General features: G+C 34.7%; 1 protein-coding gene across 6 annotated transcripts in view; it reads right to left on the minus strand.

Moving 5' to 3' along the window:
- Nucleotides 1-15,910, minus strand: part of Erbb4 (erb-b2 receptor tyrosine kinase 4) — a 1,014,420-nt gene that overhangs the window by 234,642 nt on the left and 763,868 nt on the right. For 2 of the 6 annotated variants that reach the window (XM_029539374.1, XM_029539373.1), the window contains exons 16-17: nucleotides 10,333-10,377; nucleotides 10,137-10,211 (exon numbers count right to left, since the gene is read on the minus strand). In XM_029539374.1, the coding sequence (XP_029395234.1) occupies nucleotides 10,137-10,211; nucleotides 10,333-10,377 (120 nt within the window). The remainder of the gene's footprint in view (nucleotides 1-10,136; nucleotides 10,212-10,332; nucleotides 10,378-15,910) is intronic. The other 4 variants (XM_021197417.2, XM_021197414.2, XM_021197418.2 and 1 more) reach the window with 2 other exon arrangements.

A 15,910-nucleotide genomic window follows, 5' to 3' on the forward strand; every position in this document is an offset into this window, starting at 1 on the left:
GCCTGATGGAATAGGAGCAGACCATGAGAACCATGGCAAGTATCAATGCTGCTCTTCGAATACAGGTTTCCTCTTAGAATAGGTTTTCTGACAAACACAGAAGTGGATGCACACAGTCAGCTATTGGATGAAACACAGGGCCCCCAATGGAGGAGCTAGAGAAAGTACCCAAGGAGCTGAAGGGGTCTGCAACCCTATACGTGGAACAACAATATGAACTAACCAGTACCCCCCAGAGCTCGTGTCTCTAGCTGCATATGTAGCAGAAGATGGCATATTCAGCCATCAATGGGAAGAGAGGCCCCTTGGTCTTGCAAACTTTATATGCCCCATAGAGGGGAACACCAGGGCCAAGAAGTAGGAGTGGGTGGATAGGGGAGCAGGGTGGGGGGAGGGTATAGGAGACATTCAGAATAGCATTTGAAATGTAAATGAAGAAAATATCTAAAAAAATAATTAAAAAAAAGAAGATGGGTTTCCCATGCTTGAATTTTAGCCCAGTGCCTTCTCATTTATTATCTACCATATACTCTTTGCTCCTTTCTCCTTCCTTATGTGTTTATCTGGCCAACTTCAAACAAACACCAACACAAATTTGCTAATGCCAAGGTCCATATTTAAGCAATAATAGCCTGGCTGGATAAAACATAATACTTAACAGCATCAATTTTATTTGTGAGCTAAACTTTCCAGCAGACTCAGCAATATATGACAATACAATTGTGCTTTACAATGGCATGCCTTTCTGGATAAGTTCAATGGAGTTTTCTTTTTTTGAATTTATGTAACTGTTTCTTCTATTCGGCTCTACAGTGTTCAATTAAGCTAACAATTGATTGAAGATGAGGTCATGACTTTACCCATGTTTTCTTTGTCAAGTCTGTTGTTAGTTTTACTGCATCTTTTACATCTTGTCTGTGAATTTCTTTGAGTTAAAGTGAATGTATGATCATCACTCTCAGTAGCCAAATTCCCTACTTTGAAACAAGCAGGCCTATCATCCACCTAAGAAGGTTCCACCTGACCTTGACTTTTATCTCTTGAAGTAAGAAGCTCCTTTTCTCATAATAATCCATGTCAGTTTTCATATGCATTGTTGTGTTCCACAATTTAAACACACATGCACGCATGCATATGCACATGCGTGTGCACACACGTGCACGTTGCATGTGCACACATGTGTACACCCCCCCCCACATACCTTATTTATATGTCCTGGGTCATGTAGAGCAAGAATGTTGCATAGATTTCTCAAAACAATATGTTCTCTATTTGTGTCTTATGTCCTAAAGATATTTTAATTTTAGTTCTATCACTTTAAAGAACACCTATTTTTAATTTCTGAAAATCTCAAATCCCTCAAATAAAACAACCAACATCTGCTTTCGAAACATTAAACTTTGGCTGTCTCTCCGTCCATAAAAAATAATTTTTATTCTACTTCCAGAACTTCTTTCTTGAATACCTTGTTTTTCATTCACCCTATTTTTTTCTCATTCCCCTTTGCTATACTATGTACTTTATTTTACTTATTAAATGACAGGAAACTTTAAGACTTCCTGTTAATGTCATATAATGTTACTGGTTTTAATATAGTTCATAATTTATAGCCTCTAATGAACGACATAGCATTATAGATGCTATTAAGGTACTATTGAGATTAAAAGACAATAAATGAATTTAAGAAGGCTATAAAATACATAGATACTGCCTTCATAACCCTGCCTTTACATGAGAAGCAGCTTGGTAGAGAAGAAGAAGTATGTTCTTTGAATCAGTCATCTGAACTCCAAGAACACACTTCTACAACTTAATAGCCAGGTAAAAGTTTGAAAATTGCTTTTCTTATTCTGTTTCCTCACTTATATAATGCCAGTGGTAGTAGTAATAATTATTATTACATACCTAGTCAGAAAACTAGTTATACTCATAGTTCATTACACCAAAGAAATGTTTGTAAATAATATTATGATATGAAGGTACAGTCTGCATGAAATTCCAAGAAACATTTGAAAGAAAAAATAAAGTAGCATGGGTCAAGAAGAAAATATGCTTTTTTTTTTTCTCTCTCTCTCTCTCCTATTGGTCTTTTTCTCTCTGGTATCTAAAGCAATGTAAACATTTACTTTGAGAAATGCACCTGGAATTTCCACTCTAGTATTTTATGTGAAGAAGGTCAATAAAGATGTGAATTTGAAAAATTTAGTTTGTTCTATAAAATTAAGATACTTATTTACCAAACAAGTAAACTTTGCTTGATTAAAGCATCTTGTTTTAGTTTTACTCTGTGGACAGTGTCTATAGTTATTCTATAAATGACTCAAGTATATGGAATTCATTATTCTGAGCATCAGAGCATGATGTCATTAAAAAATCACAATGATTGGAAGTATTGAGAGTCTATAAAAGATGGGTTTCCCTTCGCTTATCTCTCATTCTTTAGTTCTGAGTTACCATGAAATCAAAGCACTTTTTGGGTAAGAGTGGATAGTAGCTGAGAATAAAATCACTGTGAGAGAATTTCACTGGTAAGTCAAACTGCTCCCTGTTAATTAGTGCCTGCTTACATACATAATATGCAAAATAATTGTATGTTTGTAAAAGAATGATTAATTAGGGAATGTGCTGAGGTAATAAGAAAAAAAGAATCATGAAGAGAGCAATTTACTCCAATATTGACACATCATTTTATGTAACAGCATCACAGAGGGGGACCCAGTTAATTAGATTCTTTTAGTTAAATAGGAAATATGAGAAAAGGTATCTTCTTAGGTTTTAATACAATACATGTCTACATTTTATGGGTAAATAATTCTGACTCATTTTTTTTTTATCATGAAGCAGGTATGAAGCTAGAAGCTTTGACTTATATATAAAAGATAGTTTTATGTAATTATTGGTCATGTAGAGAGTACCAAATTAGAATAGCAATTCATTATCAATATTGGAAACAAAGTATAATTTTATGAACATATAGAGTGTAATTCTAAATCTGAGTAGTTCTCTATTATAAAAGCAGTTAAACTGGGGCTTGAAATGTGGGACCAAGATATTAAATGTTAGCCTTATAAACGTTTATAAAAGTTTGATTCTGGCATAGCCTCACAAGAGATAGATATATCTGGGTCCTGTCAGCAAAATCTTGGTGGCATATGCAATAGTGTCAGAGCCATCAATGGGAGGAGAGGCCCTTGGTCTTGCGAAGATTATATGCCCCAGTACAGGGGAATGCCAGGGCCAGGAAGTGGGAGTGGATAGGTTGGGAAGCAGGGCAGGGGGAAGGTATAGGGGACTTTCAGAGAGAAAACTAGGAAAGGGAATAGCATTTGAAATGTAAAAGAAGAAAATATCTAATTAAAAAAAAAAGAAAAAAAAAGTGTGGTTCACAGGCAAATATATAGGTATGTATAATGGGTCCAGGAAAACAGATATTTTTTTCATGGGTGTGTTAGACTCACCCTGTCTGTCACCTACTACAGCTAATAAAATAAACACTCTTGTGAAATAGTGTGCCTCTACTCTTATTTTTGTGTGTAAAACCATTAAGAGGAAGTATCACGTCATGAGATTTTTGGTTTAGAGCAGTACAATTCAATACATATATATCAAAACTGAAACAACTTAAAATATTTTAATTAACACAATCTACCCAAAATTAACATTTAATGTGCCTAAATTATTAACACAGTTTTACTACTTTTTTTTTTTTCATAGAAGTCTCTTACGACTAGGGTACATCGGGGACAACAAGGCTCCTCTGTCTACTCTAGCTACTTTGGAAGTACTCATGTGGCAATGGGCAACGTAGGTCATCAACAATCACAAGGACGACTCACGACTTTGATAAACTAATGGAAAGATTAGAAACTAATGCCCGGAGCTCTTTACTCACAATTGAAGGAAAAAATCAGAATCTGCAGCCTAAATGGAGACTTTCATCAAACCTCCAGAGTACACAAGGACAGAAACAGTCTCAGGTCTCAAAAGTATCCCAAGGTTGCTCAAGGAAATAGAGTTTAATATATGGTTCTAGAGATAAGACACAGGCAGAGGGAGTATGGTGTCCAGTATTGCAGACTCTGTCACAGTATGCCTCCTGACACTTGTGCAACCAAACACTAACTAACACATGTGCTGGTGTGAAAGGAACTTACAGATGCAAAACCGCTCTCACATCTCTCAGACAGGGAGACCATGCCCACACATGCTTGCTTAGCTTCACCTAAGCAAGCACAAGGGTGTATGGACTGGAATGCCATGCAATGAAGCCGGACACAGTCTTTACTGTGCTGTTTTGGATACATAGCTATCACTATGCCTATGAGTATTTTTGTAAACTTGAAATGATAATGCCCAATAATAATTAGTATTTGAGGAAATATATCTCAGAAATAACTTAAGCATTTTATCCCCAAATAATAGGTTTATAATTACTAAAGCCTCAAAAAACTCCAGTCTACAAGAAGGCAAGTGGGTTTGGAAGAGGACTGTAAGCTCCAGCTGAGAACACAGATGTCAGCATGGTGATCCCTCAAGTATCAGAACCAACCAGGACATGCCTGCCATTTCCCCTACAGAATTGTACGTTATTCTTCTGAGCTGGTGGGAGTGTGCTCTGGAGCAGAGGTCTTACAGTTAGCGAAGTACTCCTTTCGTCTGTCTAATCACAATGTCTTAATTATCTAACCACCATCGAATACATAATCCTGTTCTGTGGTATTTTAAATTTTAAAAGAGGCCAAGAAACACATTATAACCAGCAAAGGTGTTAAATCACTAACATTATCACACTCGCAAAATTTACTTAGTATATTTGCTGCTACAGAATAATCCTGCCTATATATATATATATATATATATATATATATATATATATATATATATATATATATTTGAGCTACCTTTATATACCTAATAAACAACAGGTCTTGGAGGAGACCTTGGACCGGACTACTGAAATGAACCTGGTTGTCTTTAAGTTTCAGGACATTTTCCACCATTTTGTCTTTGCTCTCTTTATTTCATATCAGAGCATCAGTAACAGCTGACTCTGAAGATATTTGTGAGATATGAAGTAGTTCTGGTATCTGTCTGAGTCAGAAATAAATGGGTGCAAAACATAATGATTTGTTTACCATAGAAAATGCTCTAGGCTGAGGAAGAGCTGAGTATTTTGAGTATTTCCCTCTGCTCATTTAATATTTTGATCCTTACTATATACTTAACATTTTATCAATTTAATGATATCTTTAGTCATTCTACTTTAGTCCCCAAGCCATTGGCCTAAAGAACCTTTGCTGGCTTTCAGTCATTAAAATGGATTAGTTTAGTCACATTCTTGTGTTTGCTAATCTTGAATACAGCCATGTTGCTACTGTCTGGAATGCTTTGGTACTGTAGTATGAGCATTTTTATATCAATATCAAAACCACTTGCACATCTGAAAGATGCTTAAATTCTTTTTTTTTTAAAGTAGCTTCTTCAGCTATATGAACAACCACTGACAAGTCAAGAGAGAGGCTTTGTGAATCCCTGCTAATTTTCAGATCATTTTGACATTTTTACAGTTTCTGGGAAGTGAATCACCTTCTAAGGAAGACCTTCATATACTCTCCTTCATATCTTGGATTTATTTACAAAACCTTAATATACATAATGCTATGGAATGAGGCTAGAATTGTATAAAAAAGCTGTGCACATTTATGTATTGTATATAGGGATTATAATATAACTGATACTCAATTATGGAGACCATTTATTTGTGATTTGCATCATACAATCTGGACATAAATTCTGAACTCAATTCTTTAGGAGAAAAACAAAGAAATGCAGTGTGCAATTTGTGAGAGGTGCCCAGCCTATCACATCATCTCTGTCATTTATCAGACACAGATCAGTCTGACAAAGGATAGACTTCTGTGTTACCTCTTGGGCCAAAAGGTACTGTACCATAAAGTAAAAGTATGTCTGTGGCCATGAAAATAAGAAATATTTCAAATAGCTATCCATTAGAGACTTGAAGCAAGTAAGTTTAATTACTGTACTATATATTGTGAAGTATATAGGAAAAGTGAATTAGAATAAAGAGGCAATTCAGTTATAATGCAGAAATAGATGATCTCGTAAAGATTTCACTTTGTTAACTAACTTGCAGAAATGTCTGATCAATTTAGTCTATTCTTTGTGATTATCAAATACACATCCTGGTGGCATATGAAAATATGATCTTTAAGGCTTTCCCGTGTTTGACAAAGAACCCAAAAAAGACTAAAATCTAATGTTTTTACATTAGGAACAAATCTATTCAAAAGTAGCCAGTGTGCTAAGTCAAATGTCAAATGAAAAAAGAATAAAAGGCCTTGACAAACATAATTGCCCATGGTGTTCTTGGGAGGAAATCAAAATTATGGAGGTGGGAAAGTCTGAAGAAAGATTGGTCAAAGCAAGTGTCATCTTAAATTATTAATTAGATTTGAAAATGAGAGGTCGAGAGAATAAAAGATTACTGATTTTGTTGTCTTTATAATTAGGGTATTGTATGATACAAAAAGTCTTACATTTTTTTCTATCTGGATAGGATAGAAATATTAGTGGGGTACACTAATATTTCTGGAATATTCCAGCAATGGTCTGTAAGGTAAATGATGTGTGAAAAGCCAATTCATAAATCACAGGTTTGGGAAAAGATAACACCACTTCGAAAGTGAAAGCTGATCAAGATTGGAAACGCTGCACCTGCTTTTATTTGGATCCGCTGCTTTAGAGAACAGAATACTTCATAGTGGGGCAACGGGGTGTAGTAAATCTAAATAGTTTAAAGCAGCCACATGGGCATGTTCAATGTAATTTTCTGTTTCTAAAAGAAAATTAAGTATTTGGATAACTGCCTAGTTAAAAGGTGGATTATGAAGCCTAAAACATTAATTTCTCATTGTTCTTTTTCTGGTCTTCCCATTATGAAATATTTGCTTTTCTCAATCAAGAGAGAAATTTATAACTTTATCATGGAATTTAAAAGATGGAAAAAAGTCTTGAAATCTTAATGATAGCTCTCCTGCTTTCCAAATGCATGTTCAACCCAGAATTGATACGTGAGGCCTGAGGGGACTCTGATTACTCTAAATATTAATACAATAAAATCTAAATATGCCAAAGAGTTAAATATATATTTTTTTGGATATTATACATTATCACTTGAGTAACAATTCTGACAAGTCAACACAATTGAAAAATACAGTCTCATTAGTTTAAATTTAAGAAGAAACAAGACATCTAGAATTTTATATAAGAAAACATTAGGTATCAGCTACTACCCATCATGGCTCTGAGTAATAGTTTGATGCAAAATACAAATTATTAAAATCTGAGAAAGTTCAGTATATTGATTCTGTAGTAACTAACCTATTAGATTAATGTCCTGTGTAATTCTATATATCTATATCTATAGATCTCTATCTCTATCTACCAAACAGAGTACCATATAATAAAAATTTTCTGAGATGGTAATATTTCAGTAACAGTTACAACTGCAATCAATGACTATTCAGTCCAAGATGTTATCTTTGTGTTATCTCTTTAAAATCTCAAACTGATTTCATACTATCATATAATTTTGTGGATAAGAAATATGATAGAACCCATATTTGAATCCATGCTTTCACCTTCAAGAAACTTTGCTCTTCACCTGGACAACAGACCACAGGTGTCTTTTCTTAGAAATAATGGATCACACTTTACTGTCCATTCACTCTTTTTAGCCATGGATATTTACTAATGGACACTGGTAACTATTTGTATTAGTCTGAAATTATGGACTGTCTACTTGGAATCCAGGCACTGCATAAGATTGAAATTGTAACTTCCAATGATCTGTCACTCTACAGCTCATCCCCATGACCAAATGTCATCCATACTATCTTCTCCCTGATTCTCAAGGCAAAGTGAAAGAAAAGACTCTCTTTCACAAAGGCTATCAGGAAGGCACCAGTAGGCATCAATGTCCTCTGGGTGACTTTGAGCGCCTTCTCTCCTTCCCCTGAGAAGCATGATTTCATATTCCTGAGGTGGGAGAATCATTGTTACACAGAAATATAATACCGTTTATAGAAAATATAGAAAGAAAGAATGGTTACTGTTACTAAGCAAACACACCATCCTCAGAACTGTTTGGGATCTACATAAATGATGTCTTTTTGCACATGAAAAGAGTGATGGTCAGATAACTGAAGGACCTTAAAGTCACACATCTACAAAGGCTTACAGTTTGATTCAAAACCTGAAAGATCTGATTTTAAAGGGAGCATACATTAACCAGCATGTAGAATTCTTTCTCACTAAAATATTAGAATAATTATGAGTAAAATCATCAAAATAAATGCAAAATCATTCTTCAAAATGATAGTTCAGTGACCCAATGGCTGAAAGAAGAAAGATAATTTCATGAGCATGGGAGAAATCCAAGACGAATCTTGGAAGACTATGCAAGACTTCAGATTTCTCTCTTATTCCCTCTTTCTTTTTCTCTTTCTCTTTTGCTTCATTTCTTAAAATTTCCTACAGTTTTAAGGTAACTCTAGACAACTGTGTTAGCTGGTTTGCTCAAGCCCAAGTATCAATGTGCCACTGTTGTATGAATGAAACCACTCTAACAAAACAAAATTACCTTAGAACTTCTCATGATTATTTACTTATGGACAAACAATTTATGAAGATGACATATCACTTATTTAACCACTTTACAACTTAAGAGCAAGTAAAGACATATGAATGGAAAAGCTATGAACTGATTTGGTGACATAGATGAATCTCACACATGTAATATTTAGTGAAAGTAGCCAGATGCATAAAACAATACTATATTATGATTAATAAAGTAGGATGGGAACATTAGTCACAGGATCTTAGGTGTTAGGGTTAGCATAATGGCCACCACTGATAAAGACAGCAGCTGGAATCTATTGGTATTGTGATTTTTTTTAATCCATCGGCTATGCTCCACAAATGCTTCATTGTCATATAACAACACAAAGTTATAATAAAAACAATACATCACTTAAAATTCACTGCTGTCTTTCTTGTAAAAAGATCTAATTAATTTGTTACATAGAGCTAATAATATTTCTTATGTAACATTGCATTTCAAAGTTGTTGTTTTCCTCATTAAAATATTTCATACAGTATTTTTAAAGTCATATTTCTTTATGTATAAAATAACACAAAATTTGTATAATATATAATAAAATATATAGCTTATGGTATATGCTAAGCATTTTTATTTACACAAACAATATCACAATCACGGTATGGATTGTTCTATTATCTGTCAAATTCCTTCTTACCATTCAATAGAGAACTTTATCCCCAAAAGTCAAGCTTTGGGTAACCCTGAATGATTTTCTGTTCCTGTAGCTTCATTTTTTCAGAGTTTGATATATAAAAAAAAAATCAAGCAGTATGTGTTTTGAACAGTCTGGCTACTTTCATTCAGCATAGTGAATTCAGGATCCATCTATGGTGTGTGTAGCATCAATTTCTTCCTTTTTATTACTCAGGCATATTGCAGAGCATAGGTATACAACAATCTAATAGCCTAAGTTGCTTCCAGTTTTTGTTGATTATGATTAAAGCTACTATATAAATATCTGTGTTCAAAATTTTGTGTAAATATTGATTATATATTGTGTTCTTAAAATTCCAATATGTGCTTTAACCTGTACAAAGTATTTTTATATTGTATTGATTCTGGAATAATTTTTCTATCTGAACATATACTAGTCAGTTTAAATAATACAAAATCATAAATTAAATTCAAATTCCATCACAAATATCATATAAGCATCAATCAACACTATCAGAAGTCTCCTTGAAAGATTTTGATTTTTAAATTTTTTTATAAACTTAAGAATATTCTATTAGAGTTCTAGGATGATGTCTAATTCTTTTAAACATACAAAATTAAAAATCAATGGTTGCTACTAAGTAGAACTCTGAAATTTTAATGAATGAAGGTAAAATCAAGACCTGAATCAAAATCTCTCATTTAGTCCACTTATACTTCAACCCAACTGGTTGCTAATTTAGTCCGTGGTAACTAAGAAAGAATTTGAGTGATAAAATGGAACCATGGCTGATGTTACCTAGCGTGTTGTGGTAAAGTGGAATGGCCCGTCCATGGGTAGTAAATGCAGTCATGACTAGTGGGACCGTTACACCTGCAAGCAATTGCAGAACAGAAAACATCATTCTCCATCCACAGTGGCATGCACACACATGCACCAGTGCTCACGCATGGAGCCTTGGAGGAAGAACATGAGAAGCAAGCACACCAAGTACCTATCCGTCAGGCCGATGCAGTCTTCAATGCTGGAGCCTATGCACCTGCAGAGATGCAAATTCAAAAGAGATACAAGAAAAAAGAAATCAGTCATTAAGACAAACAGAGAGAAAGAAACCAGTGAGATCGCGAGACAAATACGGGATGTGCCACATTCTTGTTGGTATTATTAGGCAGTTTCTGGAACAGTATACTTTTAGGAACTGAGAGAAAATCACTTCTTGGCAGAAATACAGAAGTGAGTTGAAATTACCAGTCAAGTCCGATGCCAGAAAACACAAAGATAGTAAAGGGGGGTTTACCTGTTCCCGTGGATAACTTGTACTTGCATTGCTCTTTTCTGAAACATTCAACTCATGAACATCTTTCATTTCTATACACAGCTACGTTAATTACTTGAAAGTTTAATGACTATGGCTATTTCCATGTATAACATTTCTCTTAAAACACCATTGGGTTTATGTAAAATCCACACCCCCCAAATCAATAAAAAGGCAATGAACAATTAATTGTAGTGGAATAGCCTTATGCTGGATGCTCATTAAAGAGGATCTTGGCAGAAAATAAGTTAATATATTTTAATGCAATTCCCATGGATAATTTTTATAATCAGATTATTTCAATCCTTGGTTATGAATCTCCTTAAACTATTTTTTTGCCATTAAATGAGGATTTATATAAAAATCAAATGAATTGATTTGGCCTTACTGCAATATGTTATGATCACTGTTAAGTAGCAGAAATATGATCTGTAAACAGAAACTTTTGAAAACTGATATAATATTGAACTCAAAATCAAATACTCTGTAGTAAATGAATAACTTTATATAGAGGTAGCTGAAGAATCAACCTAGATGAGTATTTGCTAGTTTTATTTAACTACACAAAACTCTAATATACAGTTTTATTTTGTTTTTTTTTTTTTTTTTTGTTAGTTTTTTCAAGACAGGGTTTCTCTGTATAGCCCTGGCTGTCTTGGAACTCACTTTGTAGACCAGGCTGGCCTTGAACTCAGAAATTCACCTACCTCTGCCCCCGTGCTGGGATTAAAGGCATGTGCCACCATGCTTGGCTTTAATATACAGTTCTTAAAATTTCATTTTGACCCATTATGGAAATATTCCTTGTATTTTCCAACCTACACAGTTGAATTTTTTATTTCTCTATTTTTTTTTTCCCTTTCAAAGATAAACAGCTTCTGGGGATGTGATTTATAGAGCTGCTTAATTTGTTTGTTAATATAAAGTATGCATGTTTTCCCAAACTCTCAGGTTTAAAATATGAAAAAGGAGCTGTAGGCACCCACATGTGGCCAGACCATAGGCAGCTTCTGCAACTGACTTCAGATGTTAGCAAGCTAATAGAATCCATTTAATAACCACAATTACCACCTCTCCCGTTCATCATATATTCTCTTACAGATATCCTACGAGGTAGGAAATCAGCTTGCTCTTTTTCTGTGGTTTTTATTTGTTTGCTTGTTTTCTGTTTTTATTTTGGTCTTTTTTTTTTTTTTTTTGAGGGTCAGCTTTGAGCAGGAGAAGTAAATCTTAACCTGCAAAGATGTTGACAAAATTCCATAAAATAAAGAGAAGCAGCTAGAGCGCACATCAGTTGCCAGGTGACATACATTAGATCTGAGCAAAACAATTGAAATTGGAAAACAAACTACTACAACCCCCCTAAACTTGTCTTATATGTTTTTCTTTTATTCTGTTCTAAAGAGCTATCTTTATGTGTTCCTGTGTTATCATCTTCAAAATGCTATTTTTATGACAGTACTGCCATTTTGTAAAATTAACAGTCTGCTTCTTATATCCAAGTGAGAGTCTGAAAATCTGTACTTTGTGTGTAATCTTTATAATGACTCTTGAAAGATTAAAAAAAAAAACCTTTCAACAATGAATGAGATTCTGTTTGAGGAGAGGGTGTGAATAATGAACTATCTTCATTCATTCAATAAACCTGTGTGGTGAGCCTACTAAAGTGCTTGTAACCTTTAAGGAGCTGCAGGGAGAGATGAGATGAATTAGATGCTTTTCCATGTATTTCCATTGAGCTCACAGTTTGAAGATGACAGATGCACAAACAGACGTTTAAAGGACAGTTCTGTAAATATAATACAGTAGAGGGACAACAGAATGTCATTTTAGTAAGTCATGGTCACCATGTGGAGAGAGTGAGCAAACTGTATTTTGAGATACTGAGAGTTACAGCTGGCATATCAGTGAGTGTTAGGGAGTCCAGAGGAGGAAAAGCAGAAGCACAGTAGGAACGCAAGGCATACGCTCTGAACAACACATCTGGACAGACTGAGAGTGTTACAGCAGGCACAGGGAGAGGAGAACGACATTGGAAGGATCTTAGGGGTCAGATTTGGAGGGATTTAACTTAGTAGACAAGGGAGAGCTAGCTGTTGGATAGTTTGAAAAATGCCATGTCTGTCTCTAGAGTTTTCACTTCAGATGGATGGCTGAAAAAAATGTGTTAAATGTATATAAGGAAACTTTTTATTTCAGTCATAGGGAACAAAATTGTATAATTTTCAGGAAAATATCTGCAACCAGAGGCTAACTTATGAAAGGATTTAGCCAACTTCAGCAAAATAAATATTTTAATTTTTCTCTCATCTCTGTTTAATAAACACTAACTATATAAAATCACACAAACACACACACACACACACACACACACACACACACACACAGGACCCAGAAGAAGTGTAACTATCTAGGGGAAGAGAGAGAACCAGCAGAATGAGGATTGAGAAAAAGTGGTTAGAAAAATAAAGACAGATGTGCTTAATGCACACTATGTACTCGTATGAAAATATTAAAGCATGACAATTTGAAAGGCTACCCTGGAAAACCAAAGGTATGCTAGCAAACAGAAACTGTTACATTGCTAGACTCCTATCTGAAATCTCTTTGTCATGTGGAGACTTGTTAAGTAGAAGGCAGTTAGGCTATTTTGGCATGGGGAACAGTTAGTCAGTGTTGGGAATAATAAAACAAATGGATGGGACAGTTACTAGCTCACTGGCATAGTCAGAATCTCAATCAATGCCGCTAATGCAATTTGGATGGGAGGAAAGGGGTTAACAGATGGTAAAATATTTCTAAGTGAAAAAGATCTTATGGTTAAAGTATGAGCTACAATTCAATTTAAAGAAAACCCTTTGCAGTCCAGGTCCTTTATTTCTTTTTTGCACACTAGATCATGAACTTGTATGGAATAGGCTCCAACAACTCAGGCTCTTTTCTGTTACTTCTCACAAAGTGTGCTTCTCTGGGTGGCTCAGGCTGGTGCTTCAGCTGAACACAGGTGCCCTTCTCTTTGGCTTCTTTTATCTTCTGATCGTTCTCCTTCACCTGCTTTAGGAAGCTATCTCTGCTCTTCCAGTGCTTGAAGTGCTCAATCCGCACACTGATCCTCTTGGCCAGAATCTTGCCCTTAACTTGCTTGTTTACAATGGTAGACTCCTCTAGTTTTGCCATGGTAAAACACATATGGGGCATTCCTTCTTAAACAGTGTCTATTCCCTTGATGTCTACGGTCTCACCCTTGTAGATTCACATGTATGTCGCTAAAGGAACAACTGCATGGTTCCTAAAAGGCCTAGAGAACATAAACTGGGTTCCTCTCCTCTGTCCCTTTGTGTTTGTCATTTTGGTGACTTACTGCAAGGTGACTGCAGCAGCCAAAAGCTATAATTTAAATTTCAGGAGAGTTGCAGCAGCAAGAAAAAAATTCAAAGGAGGGACATATTTCCTCACATGTTCATTTTAGGAGGAGGGACTGACACTACAATTTTTTTCTTTGAGTCTAGACTTTACTGTGTTTATTTTACAGGAAGTCAGAAATGTTTCCCACAAGGTGGAAAAAAAGTGTTGAGCCACGGTCGGTCGTAGGGAGCAACTCCTTTGAAAAGGAACACTGGGAAGAGTGGAGATTGTGGAAGTGGAAAGATGGCATGCATCTTAAGATGGTCCTTTGTATTTTCAAAAGGAAAAATATATTTGAATAAAACTGGACTGGAGAGAAACCACAAGAAGTAAGGGCGCATGCTGTACACCAATGAGGACTGGAGGTTACATCCCAGCACCTATGGAACAATCCCGAAGTCCTGCAAAAGGGTGGAACATCAGCTCCGAGGGAATTGGGCACCTTCTTCCTAACCTCTGGATACAAGTGGGCAGATGAATTCTCTCTCTCTCTCTCTCTCTCTCTCTCTCTCTCTCTCTCTCTCTCTCTCTCACACACACACACACACACACACACACACACACGCACACACACATACATGACAAATCTAAAATTAAATTAAATTAAATCATGTAATGTTCATGTAACTAAATTAAAGAAAACTTAAAAAAAAAATCTAGAGGTTGGCCACTGGAAAAAATCCAGAAAGATGTAGTAAATTAGAACTTTAAAAATAATTGCTCCTACATAAAAAGTCCTATGTTTTGGTTTTGTGTGAGTTGAGAAATACATTGCAGATGGGAACATGCATACAAGTAGGTAGAGATGATGAGGGACAGAGAGAATATGAACAAGGGTTGAGGAAAGCAGTTGAGAATACTAAGGAGGATTTTCAAGGTTCAAATTTGTTTATAAACTGAAGGTTATAGAAAGAAGTGAAGACCAAGAAAGATGTGGGTTGATGAAGGAGGGTCCACCTTTTAAGAATATAAATCACCACATATTTAAAAACACAATTGTTCTTTAGGTCTTCATACTTACTATAGATAAGCAGTTGATCAAAACATAAAATGTATATTGATTCAGCAAGATCACAAACTAAACAAAACATCCAATTTTGAAGCACATAAAATAGCAAATAAGGGAGTAAGATAGGTTCAGGAATCAAACCATTCAAAAATTAGTGGTCCAAAGAATAATAGTTACAGAAATAGCAAAAATCCATAGCATGCTTTTGTATTCCAAATCCACCAATGAAATTTGACATCTATTGGTCTATACTGTAGGTAAGTGACTTCTTACCTACATGACAAGCATAATGCAGTCATTTTGTGAAAATCTACAATTTTTGAAATGAAATGAAGCATATTTTCATTTTTATCAATATGAAAGTCTAAGGAATATTCCTATAAGCAAATTTCTTTCTATGTTTCTATCAATAGATATTTGCCATTGTATCAACTTGAAAATTACAAAGACAGAATTGATAAAAGGGACTAAGATAACTACAAAACAAGAATAGTAACAAAACTCATAGTTAGAATTTTATTAGAACAATGCTCAATATAATAAACATTGCAATCCATGTTTAAAATGCAAGTCTTGATTAAAATGAAAGAAAATGAAGTAGATATTGAAATGTCACTGAATCAAATAATATTACTTTAGAACACAATATTGGTACTCATCGTGCGTTATGTGATATATTTAGTTTATAAGTTCTCTTTAAAAATTACATATTATTAATTAAAATATAATTATTGTTATTATATTTGGAATTTATTCTTTATTCCCTTTATTTTGTTTTCCTGGTTTGTTTTTGAGACTAGGTCTCACTGTGCAGAACTGCCTTGTGTATTTACAACAATCAGA

The sequence above is a fragment of the Mus pahari genome, chromosome 5 (assembly GCF_900095145.1).
Source record: "Mus pahari chromosome 5, PAHARI_EIJ_v1.1, whole genome shotgun sequence".
In the NCBI taxonomy this organism is placed as follows: domain Eukaryota; kingdom Metazoa; phylum Chordata; class Mammalia; order Rodentia; family Muridae; genus Mus; species Mus pahari.